Raw genomic sequence first — 24,718 nt, forward strand, 5'->3', positions numbered from 1 at the left:
ATTGTCGCGACCTGGCTGATGACACGGCAGCCAACTTCCGTGACACGACTTAAGGCGTGGAGAGGAAGATGTTGTCGCAGTGCTACCCTTTTGCTGTTGCAAGCATCCTGGGAGGGAGTTACATATATCAATGGTTTCCACAGAAATACTTTTGTGCCTGCTGCGTGGATTAGCGGGCAAAGAATGTCGAAGCATTTCCTACTTGTTTTGATGACAGCATTTCTGTTACAAGGATAAGAACATTTTTTTTATCCCCTCATTATTTGCTTTGCGTTTTTTTCCTTTTTCTTCCACTTTATTTTTAACTCATTATTTCTGTCCCAATCGTGCGATGGTTGACAAGAATGAATCAGTGCGTCAAATGTATTAAGATAGGATTCCTCATAAAAAAGAGAGAAGGCGTAACACTTATGGTCAAATTTTGCTGCATATTTTCATTACTCGGCCACTGTTACATGATTTGTCTTTTGTCATCTTTATTCTGCAGGTATTATAGCAGGCGTTGACTTCAGTGGGCAGACACGTTTAAGTCAGTACTAACTGATTTCCTAGTTGGGTGACAGGTTATTTAAACCCACTTCCTATATGTCGAGCTACCAATCACCTATGCAACATCGAGGATGAACCTAGTTGTCACAGACCTTCAGATCTAAAAGGTGAGATGGGCTATCTTATATAAACAAGCGTACTGATGAGGCTAAGACAAACATAAACATTAAAGAGGAACAAGTAACAGGACTGGAGTATTGTGTTTTGCAAAGGAATAGGAATAGGGTTAGTTAGCAAAACCGGAAAATGGGAGGGAAGGTGGACAAAAGGACTTGCTTTGTGTGGATTGTTGTAGTAGTAATGTTAGGAGGGGACATTTCAGTTGCTTTGTAAGGATTTTTATTGTGAGAGGTGGCGATATGGAAGTGGGGAAGGAGTTTCATTGGGTTTTGCATGCACAGTAAACTAATAATCATGCCATATGTTTTTGGGTGACGGAATAGCTTTGAGGCAGACATTGATATAGAGGTTCCCCTTGTGTAAGATATTTCTTTCACCGAGTGATGTGTGCACATCCTGCATGCTTTTTAGCATGTTGGTCATACCAACATACCATTTCTTGATCATTTGTTTTTTCTGTTCCTTTTTTTATGGGTGAGTTCGAGGGCTCCAGGTTAAGACTTTTTTTCTTCATTTCCTTAGAGAGTCTATTAACGTGGTTCTCTGTAGATTTTTAGGCGTATTTAAAAAAACTATCCAATCGGAGAACTGAAGACATGTATATTGATTAGAGACTTTCTGCTAGTTGAGGGTGCAGTTGTTGTCCCTCTTGAGGGTGCCTATTTTTGTTTATGCTTTCATTGTAGATCTCAAAGAATCGAACGGTGGTTGATGAATGGGTGGAGTCATGCCTTGCTGTACAACGAAAGGAGAGAAGCAGATCATTTGTAGTCTCACAATATGTTAGCCTCTTGACTCTAAACCGTTGCCATGGACGAGTTTACCTCAGAGATTCATGATGGTGCCGCATACCTCTGTCGGTGCAAACATGTGAGTGATTCTTACTGGCCTCACCACTGAATCTTGTTTGTCATTTGCTGAACTTGTGACGCATCAAGTTCATAAGTTGGCAATGAGTCGAGTGTCCACAGCTTTTTAACTTCAGTATGTGTCTATTTTGTTACTGCTCTGACACTCTTGTTCCTGTCGGAACCGTATAGTAATGCCTCTTTCGCGCGGGCCTCTCTCGCGATATACTCGAAGCTCTCGTTCTATCCGCCGTTGCTTCTTCCCTCTTGTGTATGCTGTGCAGTCTACAAGCTGAAAAATTTAGAGACGTTGCCGGGCGAACAATATTTTGCGAGAAGCACAAGAAACCAAAACGCGTTTTGAAGAAACTCTCCTCTAGCTCTCCTTGACATTTCCAAGTTTGCTCTTTGAATGGAATAGGCTAACAAACATGTTACCTAATGGGCCTAGCTGCAAGGCATGATGGTGTTGTGAGTGGACTAAAATAGGATGTGTGCAGTTAATGGACACTGAAACTTGTTCTTACCCACTACCCCAAGTTTTCACAACCTACTATATAAACGTGAACCTTGACAGAAATAATGAATGAAAATCTACCGTTAATTGTTTAGTCATAGCTAGCTTGGATATGTTGTGGGAAATGATACTAAAGGCAGCTACTAAGAAATACATAATACGCCAAAGCTTCGTAAACTACAGGCCTTCCTGTCTGGCACTACATGATGCAAAGTAAGTAAGCTACTTTAGGTTTCTGCTGTCACATATGCAGTGTTTCTTTTCAGTTCTGGTCTTTTTAGTTATTAAACAGTGTATTTTCAGTAGCAGGTAGTTCTGTTAACCTCTCATATCTCATTTCCTAAAACAACATGCAGTTATCGCTTGACAGATTAACTTAACTGTTTCAGCAGAGCAATGTAGTCGGACGCACACAGCTTTTGTCACCTGTGTAGTCAAAACTCTAAAAATAAGTCCAGAGATGTTCCTCTGGCTTTATCAGTTGTTGATGACAGATTACACGTTTGAGGACTACAGTATTGTGGGCAACTGGCCATGAACATAAATGCAGCAGTGGCTGTACAGGGCTTATGTGAATTTTTTTTTTGTGGGGGGGGGGGATCAGTATCATTCCAGTGTCAGACTGACACCTTTGGCATTTTTTGTTACTGAACATTTAGCAGGTCCCTGTTCTTGATACAGTTGCATGCCTGATCTTAGTAACATTACTGTCTGAAGGAACCTCCCTCCCTTTTATTTTAACACATTTTGTGCTTATTGTAAGGACATAATTAAACTACGCTGACATGATAGAAATCTCAGAAGATTTTAAGTCCTGTAAAAAAAGTAGTATTTTATTTATGCTTGTTGCTAAGTGCTCAATTCTGTGTTCAACTTCTTTAAGGCTTAAGATGCAGAATATGTTATTTTTTCTCACTACACTGTGTATAGCAAATGCTCCTCCGGTAGCATTCGAACCATTGAAATTCATGCATTATTCAGCTGGTGGCTGACAAGTGTTAGCTTCTAAAAGCCTCTAAATCAAATTGGGTTTTTTTGTCTTTGTTTTCTAGAGAACAAGTTAACCCATGACAAAGTTATCTATTCTTGCAATCATTTGTAAATTCATGCCATCCATGTACCTTGGAGAAAGAGGCTTACAAGATTTTAAAAAATTTGAAGTTGATTTAAGGAATTGTGAAGATTTAGTATGAACGGCTGTGTGCTCCAAACTTAACTTTTGTCCATTACTTTTTTTGTGTTGAAACAAATATTTTACTCACAGTTCTTCTGTAATAAAGATTGCAACTCCTTTCATTTGAGCCTATACTACAGAAATAGGTTCATCAATGGAAACAATAAGTTTTTTAGATTTAACCTTTTTTCACTTTTGTATTAACATTTTATCCCATTTTTATATACTAATGAAACACTAAGGCTGATATTATAATGAAGCTGTGGCTCACGTAAAAATGTTTTTGCATTTTTTGTTGAAACTACATAATATTCCTTTTTTATTCTGTTCAAAAATAATGTGTAGTGTTTCTTTGTAAGTCAGTGCGTACTAACTTAAATAGATACTATCACACTTATGAGGTGCTGATTGTTCACATTTTTAAATACCTCTACTCTCTTGTCAGTGCTTGTAGAATTTATTGAAATTAACAGAGGTATATTATTTGATTATCATCATTGGAATAAATGTTTAAGGATGGTAGCATTGGTTGCTTGTGGTGCAGTTGGATAATGAAATTATTCATTACTATGTTTGCAGTGTAAGCTCAGGGGTCATTATTCAGTGAGTTGAGACTGAAATCAAGCAGATTATTTTTATGATATAGGGATATTTTTTCCTTTCTTTTGTTTGTTTATTTTTTCTTTAAAGGGTTTTCTTCTTGCAGTCTGTCAGTTTGTCACTTGAATTTGAATATGCAATGTATCTTAATCTGAAAGTTTAGTCCTGTATTGTTCCAAAATGTTTTCCAAGTTTTACATAAGGTTGTTTGCAACTAACTGGGGGTTGTCACGTGTGCTCACAGAGCAAGGGAGTAGCGATAATATTTTATTATTTTTGTTTAAGTTGGAACTTCACTCCTTTATAATCAGCCTTTTATTTTTTAAAATACTGAAAGACATTTGCAAGTCAGGGAGACCTGGTAGCATAATGGTAAGGTGGCAAAGTCACCAACAGAAAATTGTAAATTGCTGGTATACAGATTATGAGTTACAGAGATGTATAAATAGGTAGCATTTGCTGATCTGGAACTTTTTAAAAAAAAACAAGTATTCAGCTTTCTCATAATCCTCCCTTTCCATCTTCAGAGAGGGTGCAATTAAAGTCTTGCTGTTTGTGATCTGTGAATACAATTGTTTGGACTGTTTAATAAGAAACAAGAACGCTAGAAGCTCAGTATTACTGATAAAAGTGCACCAAATGGTAGAAATGTCTTAAGATTTAAAGAGCCCTTTTTGCCCACATTTTTTAAAGAGTAAAGGTAGACTTGTTCTGTCACATCAAGATTGGAAGGTTCTACTTGAATGCATGACTGTTGGGATAATATTTTCAAATCTTTATTGGCTATTTATTTTCCTAGCAGTGTGTATGTATATGTGCTATGTGTATTCTCCCCCACCCCAAGGATAGTATGTAAAATGCCTGAGGTTTTATTGCCTTTTAATGGGGGTCAGATAGTATAGTAATGTACTTGCCTCAGATCAGCAGATTGGAACCAGTGTATGTATATACACACACATTAAGAATTCTCATGTTACTGTAAACATACTTATCTCATTTCCATCACAAGCACAGATCTTAAGTCAAAGAAACAACCAAGAACCTCATTTAAAGATCTGGCACTTGCAGATTTCATTTTCTTTTAAAAAGGAAATGACTATCCTGTGCAGTTTTTTTCATTCTTGACGACATGGTACAACCCATGCATTCAACATCTGCAAACTGTTTTGTCTGTTTATAAGGTGTATGGAAATATTCACTTTTAAAGAACAATGCATTCAAGATTGCACTGGTCCAGTTTGTTTTGGTTTTCTTTGGTTGTTTTTTTCTTACTAAGCCTGATCTGAAAATATTGAAAGCATATCATTTGATTCAATTTTTTTTTTAAATGCTGTCATTGTAAAAACAAGTTTAATTCTTTAGTGTATCTTTACGAATCAAATTTTTAAAAAAAAATAAAAAAGGATGATCAAAACAATTTGGGTTTTTTTTCATGTATCAGATATGAAGCTTTGTGGACCTTTTGGTGGTGGTTTAAATTTCTAAAATTGGGAGGAGTAATTTGTTTGAATCAGTGCTGTTAATTCACCTTTACCTGTCAATCCAGGCAAACCGATGTATAAACATTCTAAAGAATAATAATGAACATTTATATACCACTTTTCCAGTGATTTGCTCAGAGTGCTTTATAGAAATAATACACAGACCAATCGGATCAATTGGATCGCTAACAACCATGCACCATTATTCGCATGTACCAGACACGCTCACCTAGAACGGACACACCTGCTCATGCACAAATCCAGACACATGATGCATGCTCGTGGTTAGGACATGGACAGGACTGTTCTGAAAACATGCATCTTAAGTTTGTATTTAAAGGGGGTAAGAGAATCAGAATGATGAAGGCTGATGAGTAATCTGTTCCAAGCTGATGGGAGGCTTGGTAGGAGAAGGACCTCTGTCCATACGTCTTTGTTCTAGTGGTACACGAAGAAGCTTGGGTTCGAAGATGCACGAAGAAGTCATGCATGCGTTTAGATGGGATAGAGTTCAGAGAGGTGCCGAGGACCAGTACCAGAAACAGTAGGCTAAGTCATGGTGAAAAGCTTATAGAAATATAAACAGAAGTCAAGATCTTATAAATAAAGCAGCGTGGATGGGGTAAGACCGTTGATATGTGATCCAATGTACGCTCTATGCCTAATCCTCATCAAATTTGGTAGGAATATTTGTTTCTAATGCAGCACGGTCGTCGGCTGTATTTAGCAGATGTAGGTTGCATGTTAATTTTAAATGTTTACCTCCTAGGTTTTAAGACATTATCATTGGCTCCAGATTAAATTGAGAGGAAGAAATTGAACGCAGAACAAGCGGCGACAACATAATTTCGAATGTGAGTAGCAAGGGTGCAAACTCGATTTTGTTGTGGCAATGAGGTATTGAATAAGTGTTGTCACAGAAAGTTAACGCTTGTACTTTCTATTATTATTATCCTCATCAAATCACAGGTCAGCATGAAAAATTATGGATACATCGCACTAATATGATTCCAGAAAAGTGATTGGAAATGTCTTATTTGCTTAGTCTCCCCGGATCATATATACACTGTATATATTAAGAACTACCAAATGTAACAGTACAAAAAGGTTTTGTTTTGTTTCTTGTTTGTTTGTTTTTTGTTGTTTTTTGTTTTTGGCTTTTGTAGGTGATGTCACTAATGAGAGCAGGCGCTGATGGGATGTAGGGTGGTGAGAATTGGCAACTGCCTAAGGCCCCGCGCCTGATGGAGGCACCGCGCTAACAAGTGCACCGTCAGGATGAGACAGTCCGTAATTTGCAGTGCAAATTAGTCATGCTAATAAAAATTTGTCAACACTTTTATCTGAAAATGCATTCACAAATGATGAAGTAAATGTTTCACAATAGTTCTGAGACAGAAAAACAAAACTTGACAATTACAATATCAAGATCTGCTGTTTACTCTGAATTTAGACTACCGAAGAAATAAAAGTGATCATAAAAGAGCAATTTTAAAATTAAAAGTTTGGGACGGGCGGAATCTCACATCACAAAACTGTCTATTCGCGACTCGAAAGTGTCACAAAAAACTTTGTTGTGTATTTTATTATTATTTTTATTATTATTTTTTATATTTATTATATATTTTTTTTGCGATACTAGATCATCAGTGCTCTGTAAACTGCGTGGCTACCGATGCCTTTACTGCATTGTCCCATTGTAATTCTTGTAAGGACATCACTGGGAGAAGGCGCGAGGGTGTGAAGCAGTGCATTTTCTCCAACTACACGCTGACGTAAGTCGTGACGCAGGAAAGATTTGACGACAGCATTTTTTCCCCTCCCTGCGTCATCTTCGATTGAAAGGTCTGTGTCGGGTGAGCTCCTGTCAGTCAGTTGGTTTCCTGTTATGGCTAAATTCGATGGCAACACTCCAGGCATGTAGTCCCACCGTGAAGGAATACATCGTGAGCCGCGGCACACAGTGAAGGAAATCGGGTTGGATTACAGGCGCAGAGCTCGCTGCTGAGGTAAAGTATTTGTTTTGAAACCAAGCGTCAACTGGATTGGTCTCGTTTCAGTCGCTGCGACCTTGATTACACGCCAATGAACGACATAATTAATCAGGGCAACGACCTGAAGAAGATGCTGAGATAAGTCACTTGCGCGCGCAAGCACCCCATCTAGAGGGCATCGGAGCTCAACTGATGTTATGACCTTTGAAACCCTTATGACCTAAATGACCCTTGTAATTGCCAGATTAACATGTTTGTGGTAAAAACGATTGTATGTGTACTGACATTACTAGGATATAAATCTGGGTTCTAGTTTCTGGAATTTATAGAAGGGCATCTCCTCAGCTGTTGCTATTTCTCAGAAGGTAACACTCGTTGTCACGTGTTTTCTCAGAATGAGCATTTTTTTTCTGTGATGATGTTTCAGCGAGCTTTTTTTTTTGAGGCCTGCAGGGCATCCGCTGACGAACACACACAATGGAGAAACCAAGCTCTACAGGATCCGTACGCAAGCAAAGCGTGCGAACCGTGCGAAGAGGTACTCAAATGTCCAGTCACTGGATAGGCTTTGCCATGAGCTAGGATAGAGTGAAAGGTGGCGTTTGCCTGTTATCTTTTATTTGTTTGTCTATCTCTGTGTTTGTCTGTGCGTGATCCCCAATCCTTTGCAAGAATACTTGTGGAACATGAGGTTGGTAATAGCTGTGCCTGTGTGTGAGTGTGAATGTGAGGGTGGTGAATGAGAGAAGACAAAAGCGTATAGAATTCACTGCCAGAAATACGATGGTACTCATGCTGCTCACATTTCGCAATTATTTGTATAAGAGGCCTTAAATTCATTACACCATCTTTACCTGAGAATCGCTTGGTGGTTGACATATATATCCTTGTGGAGATCTATCAATTAAGGTAAACCTAAAAGGGGTTACTGAAAATGCTGCTTCAAATTCCACTGCTGTGTTGGTGAACCTTTAACCTTTTTAACCCCAATCGACTCCCATAACAAATTAAATACAAGCAGACACACAATATGCAACCCAGGCACTCAATTAAAACTTCAACAAAAAACGAAGCAGCCAGAAACAAAATACAAACACACTGACTGAAGACACGTCAGCGGAAGTGTAAAGTGTTGGCCATGATGTCTGTGTGCAGACACGCGACTGTCTTATCAACTGGAACGCGAGGATCTTGCGGGACCGATGACGAAAAGTGATACACTTCACTTTGTGACCCTGTTCTTTGCTACAGTCGCTTTGGGGCTATCCCTCTGCGCTATGATCGGGCCAGGCTGGTTCGAAGTTTACGAGAAGAACACTGTAAGGCATTTGTTTACAAACTTGCTCGTTTGCATTTTTATAGAAATACACATGAATAGGGATACAATAGGGATTCTACCAGGTAGATGTACTTTATTTAGCATCCTCGCCCTCTGGCTACAGTGAACCAAGCCACGAACTAATATCCCTGGACTGCTGGCAGACATTTTTTTCCCAGTAAACTGCTAAAACGAGGTTTTAGACGACATAGCTTCCGGTTTATTCACATTCTTTGTTACGGCTCACCGAGACTAATAGCAGAGAACTTCGCAAGAGGTTAAGCGTTGGTCTTGGCAGACAGACAGCAGTCCAACTATACACGTCCTTGATGAAGCCATGGACATGTTCAGGTGGTTTCCTTTCTGTCTGCCAAGACCAACACTTAGCCTCTTGCTAAGTTCTCAGCTGTTAGTCATGAACTGTCTTGTTTTATTATATTACTCTTGCAAATTATGTAATAAAAACTATTTATTAACAACAACTGAAGTGTAAACGAAGAACAGCTAGGAATACAAACATCTAGAAGCTGTTAAGTAAGAGAGGCAGAAGATACATGTAAAGTGCCAATGAAGACGGAACCAGACATATTCATTCTGTGTAGGAAACGACTGACGAGGCGTACAGCACCACAGTCTATAAGCTGTGGGATCTGGGCAAGTGCTCAGAGTCGGAGATTATTTGCTTTGATTCCGAAGAGAAAACGTCGACGCTAGAGTTTCATTTGGGTAAGAAGAGTTCCTTGCACGAGACAGATGCAGAAATGCTGCAAGTGTAATTTACGATCCACGTATTGAATAATTCTTCTTCTTCTTCTTCTTCTTCTTCTTCTTCTTCTTCTTCTTCTTCTTATTATCATTCATCATCATCATCATCATCATCATCATCATCATCATCATCCAAATTCACACACTATTGCTCACTCATTCGATCATTCACGTGCGTTTGCACGCGAGCTCAGATTTTGCACACACCACCAACCACCACCACCTACTACTACAACGCCGCCGTGAATAAAAGCGTGTGAGAGAGGAAGAGAGAGGCACCATAAAAGACATTTACTGATGAACTTTTGATTCCTTTTACAGCTCATAGGAATGTTTTTGTGTGGCAGGTATATGGGTTTTTGTTGTGCAATTACTCCTCGCGGCTGGCATATGTCTGGTGTTTGTCAATATAATCATGCAGCTACTGAACACAGCGATGTCACAGCGCAGTCAAGGTATCCAAAACACGTCCATGATCATCATAGGGGCCGCAGGTAACGTCTCTTGGCCTTTGTATCTCTGTTCGGTATTCACCTGTCTGACTGCTAGATGATCTTTCGGGCAGGCACGTAACATGGTGCTAGGAAATTTGAAGCTGAAGGTTTGAAGAGCTACATCCCTTTATCAATCGATTTTGCTTTCATCGATTGTTTTTTTTTAATATTTAAATATTGAATGTAATCAGCGTAATGCATGGTCCAATGCATTCTTCAGTACGTCAAGTAGGCGTAAGAAAGTTTATGCCATATTGAGATGCAGTCAGAGGCAGTTTAGCTGAATGCTTGCTTTCAGTTATTTACATAGCTCCTAGTGAGGTTTTGTATCCAGATCACTGCTTAAAAATTACTCATTCGGTTTAATCATCCAGCTGATATGTATTATCCCTAGTTAGGACAAATAAATATGCACATCCCAGCATAAGTCTTTGGCATACTTTTCCACGACATTTCTAACGAACCATAATCAATTCCCGCTCACAACTGATGCCCTAACTCATAACTTAGATATAAATATATCAAAGAAAAAAAAAAAAAAAAAAAAAAAAAAGAAAAAAAAAGCAAAAAAAAAAAAAGCTGATGAACGGGTTTGAAGGGTTGCGTTTGGAAAAATTGTTTTCTCTCTGTCATTTTTGCATTCTGTGAGAACAAGGACTTATAAAAACCTAATAGTGAAGTTTATGATTAAAAGAATAAAACGCGAATGAAAGAGGAAATAACTCTATAAATTATTCAGAGTTAATTCCCCTTAACACCTCAACGTGTTGTAGCTGCTTTCATTTCAAGGGGTAAGTTAGTTCATGTTTATATTTTATGCGTAGTTTCTAAATTGTGTTGCCATATTCATAAACTTGCATACATATTTATTGTGTTTGTTCCTCAGGGATTATCATAATTCTTGTTCTACATGTAAATAAAGGGGACTTGCACTGGTCAGGAACGTTCATTGAAGGAGGCGCGAACGCACATTGCTTTGTTCATTAAATTGGTAGAGAAATCCTCAATGACTTTCGCTCAGATGCACATTCTAGGGTCTAGTTGCATGATAGGTCGGTTCGCTTACACTGCTCAAAATATGTGTGCATGCAATGTTGCCAATCTTTTTTTTTTCGCTCCATCGGGGCTGGAGACAGGTTGCTTCTTCGTCATGGGCAGTGGAGTGGGCCAGTACCACGCCCTATGGAAAGGGCCCTTGAGGGACGATGAAGGCAACTTTATGGCGGTAGACACGCTGCCCTGCGGTCTCATCCTGCTGAGCGTCGCGTGTTGCGCTGCATGCGGTGTTTTCACGCACGTGGCATCGCACGGTGCTGGCGCCGTATCACGTGAGACCCGCTTCCTGTACCGCAGGAAAACCTTGGAGGTGTCAGCAATGATGCGTCCATCCACAACTGGGAGAGAGCCTGGTCTGGATCGGATCAAGAATTTGACCTGAGTGGACCGCCTGACCTGTCCAGCGCTGTGTAAAGATGTGTAAATCCTCAAGACGTGGCAACACTACGATATGGACGAGGATCGTAAGGGATGGGTGATCGTAAGGAATACCTTGTTCATCCTACCAGAAATATTGGAGGCGACAGATGTGACAATTTGTGAAACTGAAAAGAAAAACTTAAAAAAAAGACTTTTTCGTCTTTTAACGGACGCATACAAAAGCTGTAATCTATAAACGGCTATCGACGTTCTTTCAATCAACGACGTGCACGAGATATATACTTTTTGAAAAATTTATGTCGACATTATATGATGCTATTTACTTTGACCTCTTTATATATAAATCTTTGTTGTCTCTCTCGGCTTTGCGAGAAAGTGATTTTATTTTTTATTTTTTGTTATTGTGTCTAATTTTGGCTTCTTTCTTCCTCGTGAACTCTTGTAGTAGCATGCTTACGGTACTTTTACAAGTAGTAGTTTGTTCCTTGTTGCTCCTTTTGAGGAGCATAGGGTCGCACTTTTATAATTACAACTATGTGCGTATTTACAACATGTTTCCAGTACTTCAAAAAGGATAACAAACAAACAAACACGGAGGCGTTATCGACAAGACATTGGGGCTGAGAGAAATACGAGCATTTTGTATTCTCTCTTGTATACACGCACGCATATATGACCCAGCTTCTGTAGTATTATGTACAAAATATTTTTTATTTCATGACGTACAAAAAATGATAAATTCAGGCACAACACCTCTCTAAAGCTTCAGATCCACTTCTGTTGATTGTGGGACTTCAGTGTACAGCAGTTTTTGCATCCCAACACAGTTATTTTCAAAAGTAAAAATTTGAAGATGTAATACTGTTGATAAAAATGTAATGGCCTTTTGTGAGGACGATTCATTTCATCATTTTGCAAAGTCATCGACAGTGCTGGTCAGTGGCCCCGGCGATGAAAAAAATAGTTTATTCCTGTCCTTAGAGCCCCTTTTCTTCAGTGCGATGTCAAGGAGATCACAGATCACTCTTAATTTACAGTTAAGCAATGCGACTTTTGACAGGAATGTATGTGTGTAGATATTAACGCAGCTGAAGAAAATGAAAGATTTTTTCGTCAACGATGCATCATGTTGTCGCTCTGTAAAATCACTGAGAGGGCTTGCCCGTTCTGCAGGTCGGGTGCCCCGCTGATGAAAGCCTTCTGGCTGTTCTTGGCCAGCTCTTTCTTCTTCAGTCCCTCCATAATGTGCTCAGAGAGGTTCGTCTTGGTCTCGCCGACTTCCGTTTTCGTTTTCACAAGCGGTACCTCGCCAACCTTCTCTGTCTTGAACTCCAGCAGCATGTGGTTCACCGGCGCCAGCCCTACGCAGGCGCGCAGGATGTTCTCGATGCATGCCCGCTGTCGGAAGAGCGCGTTGATGACCGGCGAGCCCTCGGGGACGAGGGGCGCCTTGCAGAGGAAGGACAAGATGGAGAGCACGCAGTGGAAGCGGTGGAACTCGGGTTCGCCCTCCACCTTGTAGGAAATACGCTCGCACAGCTCGGCCATGATGACCAGGTCCAAGATGATGGGTGCGGCCAGCAGCGAGTCCTCGCACGTGTTGTGCACCACGATGGTGTTGCGGCCGCCCATCATGATCTCTGACGTGTATTCGTCCAGCGCGCGCTTGGAATCGCCCACATAGGGCACGTACTTGATGACCACACAGTGGTCAGGCTTCTCGCCCTTCTGGTACAGCAGTGGGTTGGACTCCACCATATCGTCTACAACGTTGGACTTGGAGATCTGCAACATGATGTATGGCAACCATTCTATGAACGGGGGAAAATGATTGATTTCGTGAGAGCATGGAAGGAGAACCTACCTCACTCTTTCTAAAGTCATTGACATTTGAAATTTGAAAAACAATTTTTTTTTTAGTTTCATTCATTTTTGTATTAATGTCACATAAAACACGATATCTCGAAATTTAATGGAGTAAACTGTTCTCATTGTAAACAACACTCACTTATACACAGTCGATCAACGTCAAGCTTTAGCTTTAGCTTGTTAGCTCAGCCTACGAAAGTCGTATGCAGAAGTATGTAAAAGTGCAAGTCCTGAGGGACTGCCCTTACTGGCCTCAGTCTAGACTTGCAACATCCCACGTAGCTGAAGTAGCTTTTGGGGAAACTCACCTCTTTCGATCGGAAGGTCTGTGGGGCCGACAGGTTCATACCGTCGTTGTTACCCAGATGGTTGTAGCTGACGATGGAGCGGGGTTTTATGCCAGCGCTGACCAGGAAGTCGACCAGCACTGATTTGAACTTGGTCTGTCCAGACTTGAAGTCGTCACCAGCAATAAACACCTGTGAATAACGACATGAACATCGGTGTTAGCAGCTAAAATATATATATATATATGTTTACTAAGTTGCTTTTACTTTGCAGAAACATGCTGGATAATGTTAAGTACATAGTACGGTTCAGAAAAAGCAATGGATTGTTCATCGTTCGTCTTCCCCACTTCCACGTCCCTCCCACTATGCCTTCTCTTGTCAACAGAAATACCATCTAGTCCACTAACCCAAATACCCAAAGCCATTCCCCAAATACCGAAAGGCGTTGACTTCAGCTGTCTACTAACCTTTTTCATCTGCGCGAGTTCAATACAGCCTGGCACAAAGGTGTTTTGCGGGGAGCCGTTGATGTAGGTCACCCCCTCCAGGATGCTGGCTACGGCAAACAAGGTGGACGGAGACACCTCCGCCTCGTTACGTCGTATGCTCGCCAGCAGGTTGGCGGCTGTGTCGTTGAGCCCGGGTCTGATGTCGGAGAACCGCTCGGTGTTGGCTGTCCACAGTACGATCACCTGGACAACAAAAACATAGTTCAGTTTAGATATAATAGCTTTCACATGATAGCACGGTGACCTAGGTAACAAGAGTGCAAGACTGAAGAATATCTTTTTAAAAAATTTTCAAATGAAGTGTAACTTTGCAACAACAATCGAACGTTTAATCCAAATATACTAATTTCTTTTTAAGCGCTGAACATATAAACATCAGCAAGAGAAGATGAATGTCTACAGTTCTCAGAATATCGAAATCTGTGAGCCACACACGCGCACACACACACACTTCTCGTTATTTTCAGGAACTGACCTTGTCTACACCACTGGTCTTGACAAAGTCTCGGATGTCAGAGCGGATCTTTTCCATCATCTCCTGCTTGGTGCCGGTCAGCAAATTGTCTGCTCGCCCTTTCTGGTTGGCCGCGATGAAGTCGGGGCAGTAAATGGAAGGGCGAGGCTTGAGGTCCTGCATGTAGGGGCGCAGCTGCTCTTGCAGCCCGTAGTCCAGAACACAGGCCCTCTCCATGGCATCAGCCAGGTTGGTGGAGGAAATGTCCCAGCCTGCAGCAGTGAATTAATTAATAGTTGTAAAAAGATCATCCATAGGCAAATAAATCTGAAATTGTTCCCCATTTTTTTGCGACTCCAAACAGAGAAGAGATGATTTCTCGTTGGTACCATATTCATTAACTACAATAAAGAAGGATGACTTCAATATTGTTGCTGATTATGTCGGTAAAAATCAATGATAACCATTGTATGACCTCTGTACCTGATATATACCTGCTTATGCGGGAGATGTACAGGATTGTGACCGACTGCGTCAGCAAAAACTTACCATCGAAGACGATGTCGTTAGCCTGGACCATGGGAAGCATGCTTTTGAGCGGCACATGCACCTCGCCTTCCGGTCCCATGCCTAGACAAACGGTGGCCGCCTGCGTGATGGAGCCGTAATAGTTGGCCGACTGCAGGCCCTCCTTCGTCTTCCACGTCAGCCCGAGCCTGTTGGCCAGCACCGCTGCCGTTACGGTGGAGCCGTTGTTGCCACCCCAGCCCACCAGCATGACACCCAGCTTGGGCACCTTGAACATAATATTTCGTTAAACATCAAAATCTAGGCGGTTCGTGAGGAATCTTTAATTTCCTATCAGCTGTCTTTTCGCTAACTGCTTATTAAGGTACTTATGGAGATGAGTGGAGAAAGGAAAAAAAAATTTTTTCTCACCTTCCGTTTGGTCCGGAAAGTGAAGCGAGTGTTGTGGGGCGTTGCTACGTAACCTCCATTCTCATCTTTCTCGACAGCTGTAGTGTTGTAGTCGTATACAGCTTCAATGTAGGCGTCAGTGTAGCGGACTTTATCACTTTTTACACGAACAGCCATTGTAGTCACACTGGTCTTTGCGATCTGCACAGGAAGAGCTGAAGTTTGAAACCTCATTATACTTAAAGTTATACCTGACACCACAACTAACAGCAACAATAACAACAATAATAATCCCATTAGTCCGTTCAGGTAAGTCATCCCAGAATCTGAACCAACATTTGATTTTCAGTTGTTTCAGATAGAGTATACTTTGAAAGACTGAAGTAGTTGTAGCCCTTTTCCTCTAGAATATCCACAAGTTACAGCACACAACATTGTTTGATTTTTAAAAAATCTTTCCGTTCTCAGGGACTCTCCCAAAATCTCACCAGGCCGCTTAGTTAAAATAAGTTTTACTCATTCTGTATTGCTACTGGATATTTTTTCTCTCTCTCTCTTCCAGCCTCTGCCACAGTTAACACCACTCCTTCCCTTAAAGCTCGAAGAGCGCGCTCACCCTCGTTGACAAGATATGGGAGACAACTCAAGAAAGCTTGCTGCAATAAAACCTTAGGTGTTGTCTTTCTTTTTTCGATCAATGAATTGGTAAAAACTGTATTTCGCTTGGTTATACGATGAATTGTAGAACACTAGAGACAATAGTAGATCGCTTCGCTTTTAGCCAGATATGTCGTTTCCTCGAAGAACCGTTGATTTCTGTTTCGTATGAGCCGGTCTCAGACATTTTATAGATTTTGTTGGAAAATTCTAGCTAAATTTCCACGTGCATCGAGCATGTCCTTATTTTTCAACGCGCAGGCCAGACAATCACAGCAGTGTCAGTGGGGGAAACTTTCCGAAGGACGCGGCAGGTCAAGGTAACATTCCCTCATTGCGTGTTTGGTGTGAAGGATACCAGGGTCAAGGTCCATTGATGTGTAGGTCAAGGAAACGTCGTCGCACTGTCGTTGATGAAATGATGAAAACTGACATTTATCTACGTGATTGTTTCTACGTTTTCTTGATTTATTTTGTGAATTTCTCTCCCCAATCCCCGCGTACAATTACATCCCTCGAATAAATTCTATAAATAACATTTCATAATATTTAAATGTCATTGTATACATTTTATTTCATTCGTTTATTGAAAAAGGGTAATTAAATAACAGAGAGAACCAGTATTATTGATCATCAGTGTACTGTAACAGCCAGCGGTCTTAGTTTCGGTATCACTTCAGGATTTATTGAGTCTTTCAGGTCAGGCTGGCCTCGAGGTGTTAATTAATAATTTTCTTAGTTCCTTGGGCACTTAATCTACTCACACTTATAAGTAGTCCTCTGAGTCACTCTCTGATGGGGCGCCAAGAGAGGAATCCTATAATTTTCTTTCTAGCTAGAAGATGCATTCGATACTTGATCTTTCTATATTGTTTCCCTTCTTGTATTACGTTTGTGCAGACAGGGTCTATACCCTGCTAAATAAGATTTATCAAGGATACGCTTTTTATATCGTAATAGAATAAAGTTTAGATGATATTTGTGCTGTCAACAAATTCAATTTTTGATACAAAAAGCAGTTATAGGTTGTTTGCAAATAATTTCGTCAAAAATATATTTATCGACGCCTTTAATGATGCGACAATGAAACGGAGAAGCGAGAGGAGAGAAAATCTCCGTCTGTCACGTGACAAATATTTCCAGTCGAGGAACTAGAATTATTCATCGGAAAGCGATGGAGGTGAAAACAAGGGATGGTTGTCGGGATTCTGGAACATACTCCGTTTCGCAAAAAAATTATTCTGTTTTGTAATTTCCAGCGCAAATAGCTTGTCTGTCAGTTGGAACTGTTTACACCGAAGGTCACAACAGGGTTATGAGTACTTTTCTTAATTTTTTCCCATCAGACTGTTTTGACTAAGTGCGATGTAAATTTTAGACAACTACAACATATTTTTATTCTGGAGGTTGCCACGTGGACTGTTTTATGGAGGGAGGGGGCTATCTTTTTACGGATACACCGACATAAATTTTACTACAAGTAGTACAGACTTTTTTGGCGGTATTTTGTGCTTCCTTCTCAATTTGCAATTTTCACCCTTTCAATGCGTTCGAATAGTGATAAACTCATGAATTTCTGATCATGCTTTTTCAGACTATTGTCAGAATTTGTTTTTCACGTTTAAAGAACCGCTGGTTCTGCAGGTGTCTCTTGAATAACATATTTCTTTTTATATTAATTATAATAGTTAAATATATAAATATTTAGTATACATATTTAAATGACATTTTAATATTGAAAGATCATTTACTCTCGCAGAGTTGATTCCATTTCTGTTAGTAAAACGTTCTAACAGCTTACAGTTCTGAAAAGTTTACAGACAGCAGTTTCACATCCTATCCTAAGAATGGAGGAGGACTCAGTACATTCCATTGAATGTTAATAATAATAAAGTTAATTTATATAACACTTTACACCACCTTCAAAGGCACCACTCTTCCTAACGTTTGCTGTCTATATTAAGTTACTAAACGAAATGAAGATACATCAAGTTGAATCATAACTTGTATGCATATTGTCATATATTATAAAAATAATAAAACGATCACAATTAAGGATTTGTGCACGGGGACTGACTTTCGGCGGCTGTGGTTGGAGATACAGATCGGGCAGCAAGGTGCTAGAGTTTTGTTAATGTTAGCTGGAAGGAAGGATGGAGAGGTGGCATTAGGCTCTGACCAGAGCCACACAACATGAGTACTAGCCACCTTTGTCACAAGTGCTTGAAAGCAAGTCTAAAGTTCACATGAAATGTCGCAGAATTGGGAGTTCACAGTACTACGCTGCTGATTCCAAAGGTCACGGTGCTATAGTGCAAAAGTGAGAGTTCACAATGATACTTTGCAGATTTTTGTCAAGTGTATAAGGAAGGAAAAGAGTAATGTTTATGCTCAAACTGAATGAACTTGTTTTATCTCACGATGTGGCACCTGTTTACGGGCTGGCTGCTTTGCCATTATACAATCTTACCACCCAAACACACGCATCTCTAAATCTTCTACACCAGGGGTGGGCAATTAATTTTCCCAAGGGGCCGCATGAGAAATTGGGATGGTTTTAGAAGGCCGGACTAATATAGTTAACTCAGTTTTACCCAATACTGTATATATAGTATATATACTGGCTGGCGGCCAGCGGGCGGGCCAATCAGAAACAGGAGGCGGGCCGGATCCGGCCCGCGGGCCGCCCCTTGCCCAGGTCTGTTCTAGAGGGTCTTTCTTAATTTACTTTATACTCCAATACATTGTGTCGTTCATGCATGACTGAGCTTCCAGCACTTGCTGAGGTCACTTGCATTCAGCAACAGCACAACAATGTTCGTACACTTGCGCTTTCGATATCCAATTTGTGAGCCTCGTGTCTCACTCTTGCTCATAAATGCTGTAAAGTACAGGCAATTAGTTTGCACACCAAGCTGACGTCAGTCCCCATACCTCGGACACAAAGAGCTAGGTAAGTGTAAACAAGAAGTAATCGAGAAAATCCAAGAGGCAGCATGCAAAATAAATACAATTCCTTTGGGAGTTCAGTCGATGCCAACAAGCACAGATTCAAATTAAATCATGAATCAGTATTGTACATGTCGTCAGACAAAACTTTAGTTGCTACCTCGTGAAACGGTAAGTTCAGCTCCATTTTGCTTAGTCTGCACAAAGAGGTGACCCTCGCAAAGCTGTAAATTTACTGCACATCCACAACATGATGGAAATTTCCGCCGGGTTCCTATTTACAGCACGACTTTACACCGAGCACCTACTTTAAGGTGGGAAAGAATGAGTTCGACCCGGCGGGAGGGAAGGGAGGAACACTCTGCGCCGACGACTGCACTCATTGACCTGTGGAGGTCACAGTTGGTGGTGACTACGGTAGGAGCAGCATGAACAACGAGGATGGTTGTACGGTCATAGGTGGGACTTCCTGTATGTGCTTGTTTAAAAAAGTCAAAACTTACAAAAAGCTTGACAACTCTAACTTACGACTTACGGACTACAAGTGTATGTTGAATGCATGGCTGAAGGGATGAGAACATTAGCTACGAAAGTGTTAACCGTGACACAAAGTGTTTGGTGAACTCTGTTCAGCAATAGGTTTTGGCGGGAACGAGGGAGGACTTTACTCAGGTCCACTATACCTATATGCCTGGCTTGCCCAGATACATTGACTGTAAAGCTCAGCAAAGTAAACTAATGCTCAGTCTCAGCTATGTCATCTCTCCGTCAAAGCGACCACGGGTTTCTTTCTTCACAAGATATTTGATCCTGTACTAGACACCTTTGTTTACGAAATGTTTGACCTAGGATTTCATCAGTTCATATGAACCTCGCACTCTTGACACGTGTTACTGTCATGGAAGTATAAGCCTTTAATAATCTTAAATTCATCAACTTTCGTGCAGTCACTTTTTTTACATCTGCAACATTTTCAAGAAGATAACTTCATAAAATGTTTCACAGCGACAGTGCATCCTGTCTCGACTTCATCCCGATGTTTTCTCGAATGTCACATCCCTCCTTACATTGGCTGTTTATCATGTGATGCAAGTCATACGAGGAAGTCAAATCATTTTCTCCGATTTACGAAACAATCTGAAGGAGCCACTCTCGAGGAATGCTGACGTGCGCCGTCACGTGACACATGCCCATCTGCCTCGGTCGTATGAAGCGAGTTTCTCGGAAAACGTCCTCGTCGGCGCTCTCCACCGTTACCATGGGGACAGTAACGCCACGTGGCAACTCCCCCGCCACGATGTACAACGTTCCGTCGTAGTGCAGGGCTGCGCCGTACCATTTCCAATTCAAGTTTTTGACCTTCCGACCATGGTGACGACAGTTTTCTCACCTGAGGCGATCGTCTGCTCGGGGCAGTCTTGCGAAGTCTGCAAGTCGGTCACAGAAAGAGTTTTCATGGAGACTTCGTCTGCGTTCCTTGTAGAACTGTTGTCAGGACGGAAGCTCAAAACATCGCCGTTAGTGTCGAGGACGTACACGAAGGTGTTGCAGACGAAAGTTCGTGCAAGGCATGATGGGGACGGGAGGGGAGCGAGCAGAGAGCACTGAAGCGTGGCGGTGTCAAAGCACTGAACCGCCGCCACTGTCTCGGCCAGACCCGTCGTCCGGCCCCCTGAAACAACAGATTATTGCTTGCATAACGACGACGATGATGGTGATGAAAATTGTGATAAAATTTAATTATAACTGCTACTGGCAGTCAGGCACTTTTTTTTTTAGCTGTCGTGTACTTATTTATTTTATTCACTGAAACAAACAGTTAAGGACGAAGCAAGGAGACAGAAGAGTGTTGCTAACCAATGAGGTAAATTTTGCTGCCGATGACAGCCACTGCCGCGGATCTGACTGGAACCGGAAGTGCTGTGTGGGACAATAAAGTCCAACCCTTTTTTCTGTCTTTGACAAGAAACATCTCGACTGATGTCAGAGTGTCTTTAGATAAGGTGAGGCGGTCGTTCTTTCCCCCGAGCACGAAGATCGCGTCACCAACTGCCGCGCATGCGTGGTTGCGCGGGCCTCTCGCAAGTCCGGAAACTTCTTCCAACTATCAGTCCTGGGTCTGTATCTAAGGTGGCACAAGATATAAAAAACTGTTTCGTTAGCTTCAAAATCTTGTAAACATTTTCCAACAAATCTGAATCAGCAATTTGTTGAGATACTAAATTTTCTTGGATTATTCGTTAACTTTCCTCTAGCAAGAGAAAAAAAAAGCAAATAAGAGCGATGTGTGTAGAGTTTTTGAGGTGGAAGGTTGTTGATGTTAGTTCCATACCTGAAGAAGGCTGATGGAGTCTTCTCGCCACCAGAGCAGTAGAGGTCGTCGTCATAGCAACAGGCAGCGACGCCCAACCCGAAGGGTAGCGGGGGAGGCGACAAGGTGAACCATGTTTGCCGCCGGAAGCTGAAGGCGAACAACTTGTCCGCGTGGTCCCCCATCACCAGCAAGACCCGCTCTGACGGCTGTGGAGGAGACAGGCATCAATCACGTGAGTGTCACACATCTGGGACACGTAAGGTGCTCCGAATGTTCATCTAATATACTTCTTAAGGGTTTTAGTAAGATTGTGTTAACAAGTCATCTTTAAGTAACCTAAAGAATCTAGACACATGCTTTGCTTCCAGTAACATTTAACCCTTTTCTAAGATCTGACCTGAGACCTGCGGAAGTCGGCAATGCGCATGATCTCGTCATGGCGCCTGTCTGGAAGCAGGTGGTAAGCCAGAGCTCTCTGAACTTGAAGGACGAGTGCATCATTGGTCGAGTCTTCTCGCCGAGCACCGACACTGTGACAGTAGGTCAGCACCTTGTCCAAAAGGATTCGTCTGCTGAGGTTGACCAAGCGAAGCTTGCCGAAGGCCTGGCCCAGGTAGCGAGCGCGGTTCTGTGGGTCGTGCTGATACCACCTGGACAAAGCATCGTAGGCATCATCTTCCTCAGCCGCGTTCAGGTTCTCGTCGTCCAATAGGTCCAGCAGGGTCGACCCGTGCACGTGCACCAACCAGTTCAAGGACGACTCTCCCCCAAAGTCTCTCGCCATGACCCCGAGGGCTTGTCGAGCCAGATGAGGATGTGTCGAGGACACTTCGGATACCCGAAGAAGCAGCGAGGTTGGCAGATCCTTTTGCTGCAAGAAGGTGGTTATGGAGCTCTCGCAGTGCTCAATCAGACTGGGGATCTGGAGCTTGGAGGCGATCTTCAACAACTCAACAGCGTTAGCTTTTGTAACAGGATTGTCACCTGTGTAAAGTGCATCCAATACGACGGCGAACGTCTCTGCCCGGATGTTGTTAAGCTTGAGGATGGTTCTAGGATGACCCTTGCGACAACCTACATCACATGCGGTCAAGTGGTGGCGAGTCTTTGCTTCTCGCAACAGAATCTTCCCTAATTTTTTACTTCTGATGGATCTGCCGTCGGTGTTCAGTTCATCGTCGTCAGCTCCACCATCAGGCGATGAAACGTTCTCACAGTCCTTCACGGAGCAGCTGTCGACATCATCGTGGACATGGCCACTACCCTCGCAATCATCAGCAGGCTCGCACGTGTGATGCCACGGTTCCTCGACCTCGACTAACGGCGAGTCTGTCGGCCGGCCAGACAGTTCGGACAGGAGCAGCTGGGAACTTGACCGAGGACGTAGCGGTGAGAAAAGAACACAGCGCCTCCCACGTGCACTTCCAGGTCAGAAAATGTCCGCTCGCTCCACAGCTTGCGAGTAAGGGCAAGGGTGTGATGCTGATGGACAGCTGGCCAGCTGTTCATTTCGCATCAGCTGTTCCAAGCTATGAGTTGCTTGACCCAAGCAGCGGTCGTCGGGATATTCTTGAAAGCAGTCACCTGCCTGAAGTCTCCAGTATCGTAGAGATGTTGTCACCTAGCAATAAGGATCTTGGTCAATAGTGTTCAATGGAATCCGAGGGCACTAGTGGCTTTGGTGTCGGGACGACTTCGTCAAGAGATTTTCGTCCACATCTCTTGACAGTCTTTCTGATTCTGTACTACGATGTGTTTTCGTCCGACCGCTTGGCTTTAATGGCCTGTCTTACACTGGGATCCCTCATCGCTGTTATCGTTATCAGCCAAAGTTCTTGCTCAACATCGAGATGACTATTAATCTCTTACCCCACACCTACTTTCCATACTGTCACTTGCTGATACGATAATCAAGCTGTACTCAACTGACATGCAAGAAGATACCATCGCAACAAAATCACCGAAGATTGTCTTGTGAGGCAAGTTATGAGAGATTACGACCAGCCTACCCGTCTATAAAACTGTTAGGTCCTACCAACACCCTTGTGAGTTGCCTGACCTCCAAACTTTTCAGAAACGATTATAATATTGTCTGAATATACTTCAGTTCTGCTTTTCGACAGGTCATCTTGCTCTGCTGACCTACACTGAGTACACCCACACTTTTGAGCGAAGTCATTGTGAAGCTGTAGATGATAACCTGTTATCAGTGACCAGCATTCAGTATCATGACCTGGCACAACCCGATTTTTGCTCTTCTTGTACGATCAGCATCATCCACCCATAAAAACAAATCCGTGAACGTACATGAAAATCTCTTGCCAAGGATTTTATTCACGGGCCACTGCCATTGATGCATATGGTAAAAATTCAAATATAAATTCTCTGAAATCCCTGCGTGTATGGGTGAGAGGGTTGATATTCTGTCAGCATTTAATTTGTATTCTTTGCTTGTTGTCTGAGCTAATGTGTGAGCACAAAAAGAAACTGCAAGTATTTCTAGTCATTTTGAGATTACAGTCTATTATGATTATTCAATATGTATATCTATCTCCAAGTATTTTTTCACAAAACTGTCTATAAATATGTAGTTTGTCACTACAGTCGGTGACTAATTTCATACGTGTTTTCTCTATGCTCGGAATTCACGAAAATAGAATGTCGAGGGTTGAGCGAGTCTTGGGAAAAAAGTGGGTCACGTGCATACCAGAGAGAGATTCATTCATCACAGGGTCTGTGGAAATTTCCACGCGCAGATTCCCGCTCTTCTCTCGACTTGACAAAGAGGCGGAAATTTCCTAATACGGACATCGCGTACTCACACTTTAAATCACAAGTTCGTGTTTTAAATATAACCGATCACAATTCACTATCGATGTTGATTGGGTCACAGGTCACACGAATTTAATTAAATCACGGGCGAGATAAAAGTTCGTGGTTAAATATTCAGCTGCCGTTAACAAGATGGCGAAGATTTGGAGAGAAGCAAATTGTGGTTGCAAGCGACGTGAAGAAGAAATATTCTGCCGACAGTAAACACAATAGCATGCTGTCGACATTTTGTCAGGATTTTATATAAATGACTCGTGTTCAATCAGCTACATCTCAGCATCACATCGTGAGGAGAGCATGCATCACAATGGTGAGCGAAATAACCAAGTTCCGGAATGTTTGCCTGACTTGGAGTAAAGCGATGTGAAAGATGAACATTGCAGCATCAGCCATAGATTCCTTGAGTGAACTGTTTTCTTGCCTTCTCTTATGGCTTGTCGATATCTTTATATTAACAGATGATGCAGATCCTTGCTTGGTATGTATCGTTCTGGGTTTGTTTTTGAAAAATTGAGTGGTTAGAAAGTACATTTTTGTAAATGGAAGAAAGCAATTTCACAATTATTACTATTATCCTTCTCTTTAACCTATTCTTTGACACGCGCACACGTATATACGCAATCACCCAC

The 24,718-nt window shown here is 41.9% G+C and overlaps 3 protein-coding genes and 1 long non-coding RNA gene across 4 annotated transcripts; 1 reads left to right on the forward strand and 3 right to left on the reverse strand.

Annotated features, from left to right (window-relative positions):
- Positions 1-5,060: 5,060 nt before the first annotated feature.
- LOC112559994 lies at positions 5,061-6,970 on the reverse strand. Its single transcript, XR_003098455.1, has 2 exons — positions 5,605-6,970; positions 5,061-5,518 (listed from the first exon to the last, which is right to left on the reverse strand). It is a non-coding gene; the product is annotated as an uncharacterized LOC112559994 (long non-coding RNA).
- A 161-nt stretch (positions 6,971-7,131) lies between these two features.
- Positions 7,132-11,658, forward strand: LOC112559993. Its single transcript, XM_025231531.1, has 6 exons — positions 7,132-7,298; positions 7,711-7,821; positions 8,439-8,602; positions 9,204-9,327; positions 9,714-9,860; positions 10,997-11,658. Exons 2-6 carry the CDS (start codon positions 7,761-7,763, stop codon positions 11,296-11,298), a joined length of 798 nt encoding a protein of 265 aa, XP_025087316.1. The 5' UTR covers positions 7,132-7,298; positions 7,711-7,760; the 3' UTR covers positions 11,299-11,658.
- Positions 11,659-11,989: 331 nt separating this feature from the next.
- On the reverse strand, positions 11,990-16,151 carry LOC112559992 (inositol-3-phosphate synthase 1-like). The gene is made up of 7 exons (XM_025231529.1): positions 15,954-16,151; positions 15,359-15,538; positions 14,969-15,215; positions 14,441-14,691; positions 13,924-14,148; positions 13,475-13,645; positions 11,990-13,082 (listed from the first exon to the last, which is right to left on the reverse strand). The coding sequence occupies exons 2-7, from the start codon at positions 15,512-15,514 to the stop codon at positions 12,411-12,413; spliced, it is 1,722 nt and encodes a 573-aa protein (XP_025087314.1). The 5' UTR covers positions 15,515-15,538; positions 15,954-16,151; the 3' UTR covers positions 11,990-12,410.
- Positions 16,152-19,839: 3,688 nt separating this feature from the next.
- On the reverse strand, positions 19,840-22,686 carry LOC112558813 (kelch-like protein 7; the record flags this gene model as incomplete). The annotated part of the gene is made up of 4 exons (XM_025229498.1): positions 19,840-20,615; positions 20,801-21,068; positions 21,276-21,463; positions 21,655-22,686. Coding segments are annotated over 3 exons (1,362 nt in total), but the record flags the coding sequence as incomplete, so codon positions are not given.
- Positions 22,687-24,718: the final 2,032 nt, after the last annotated feature.

The sequence above is a fragment of the Pomacea canaliculata genome, linkage group LG3, assembly GCF_003073045.1.
Source record: "Pomacea canaliculata isolate SZHN2017 linkage group LG3, ASM307304v1, whole genome shotgun sequence".
Lineage (NCBI taxonomy): Eukaryota > Metazoa > Mollusca > Gastropoda > Architaenioglossa > Ampullariidae > Pomacea > Pomacea canaliculata.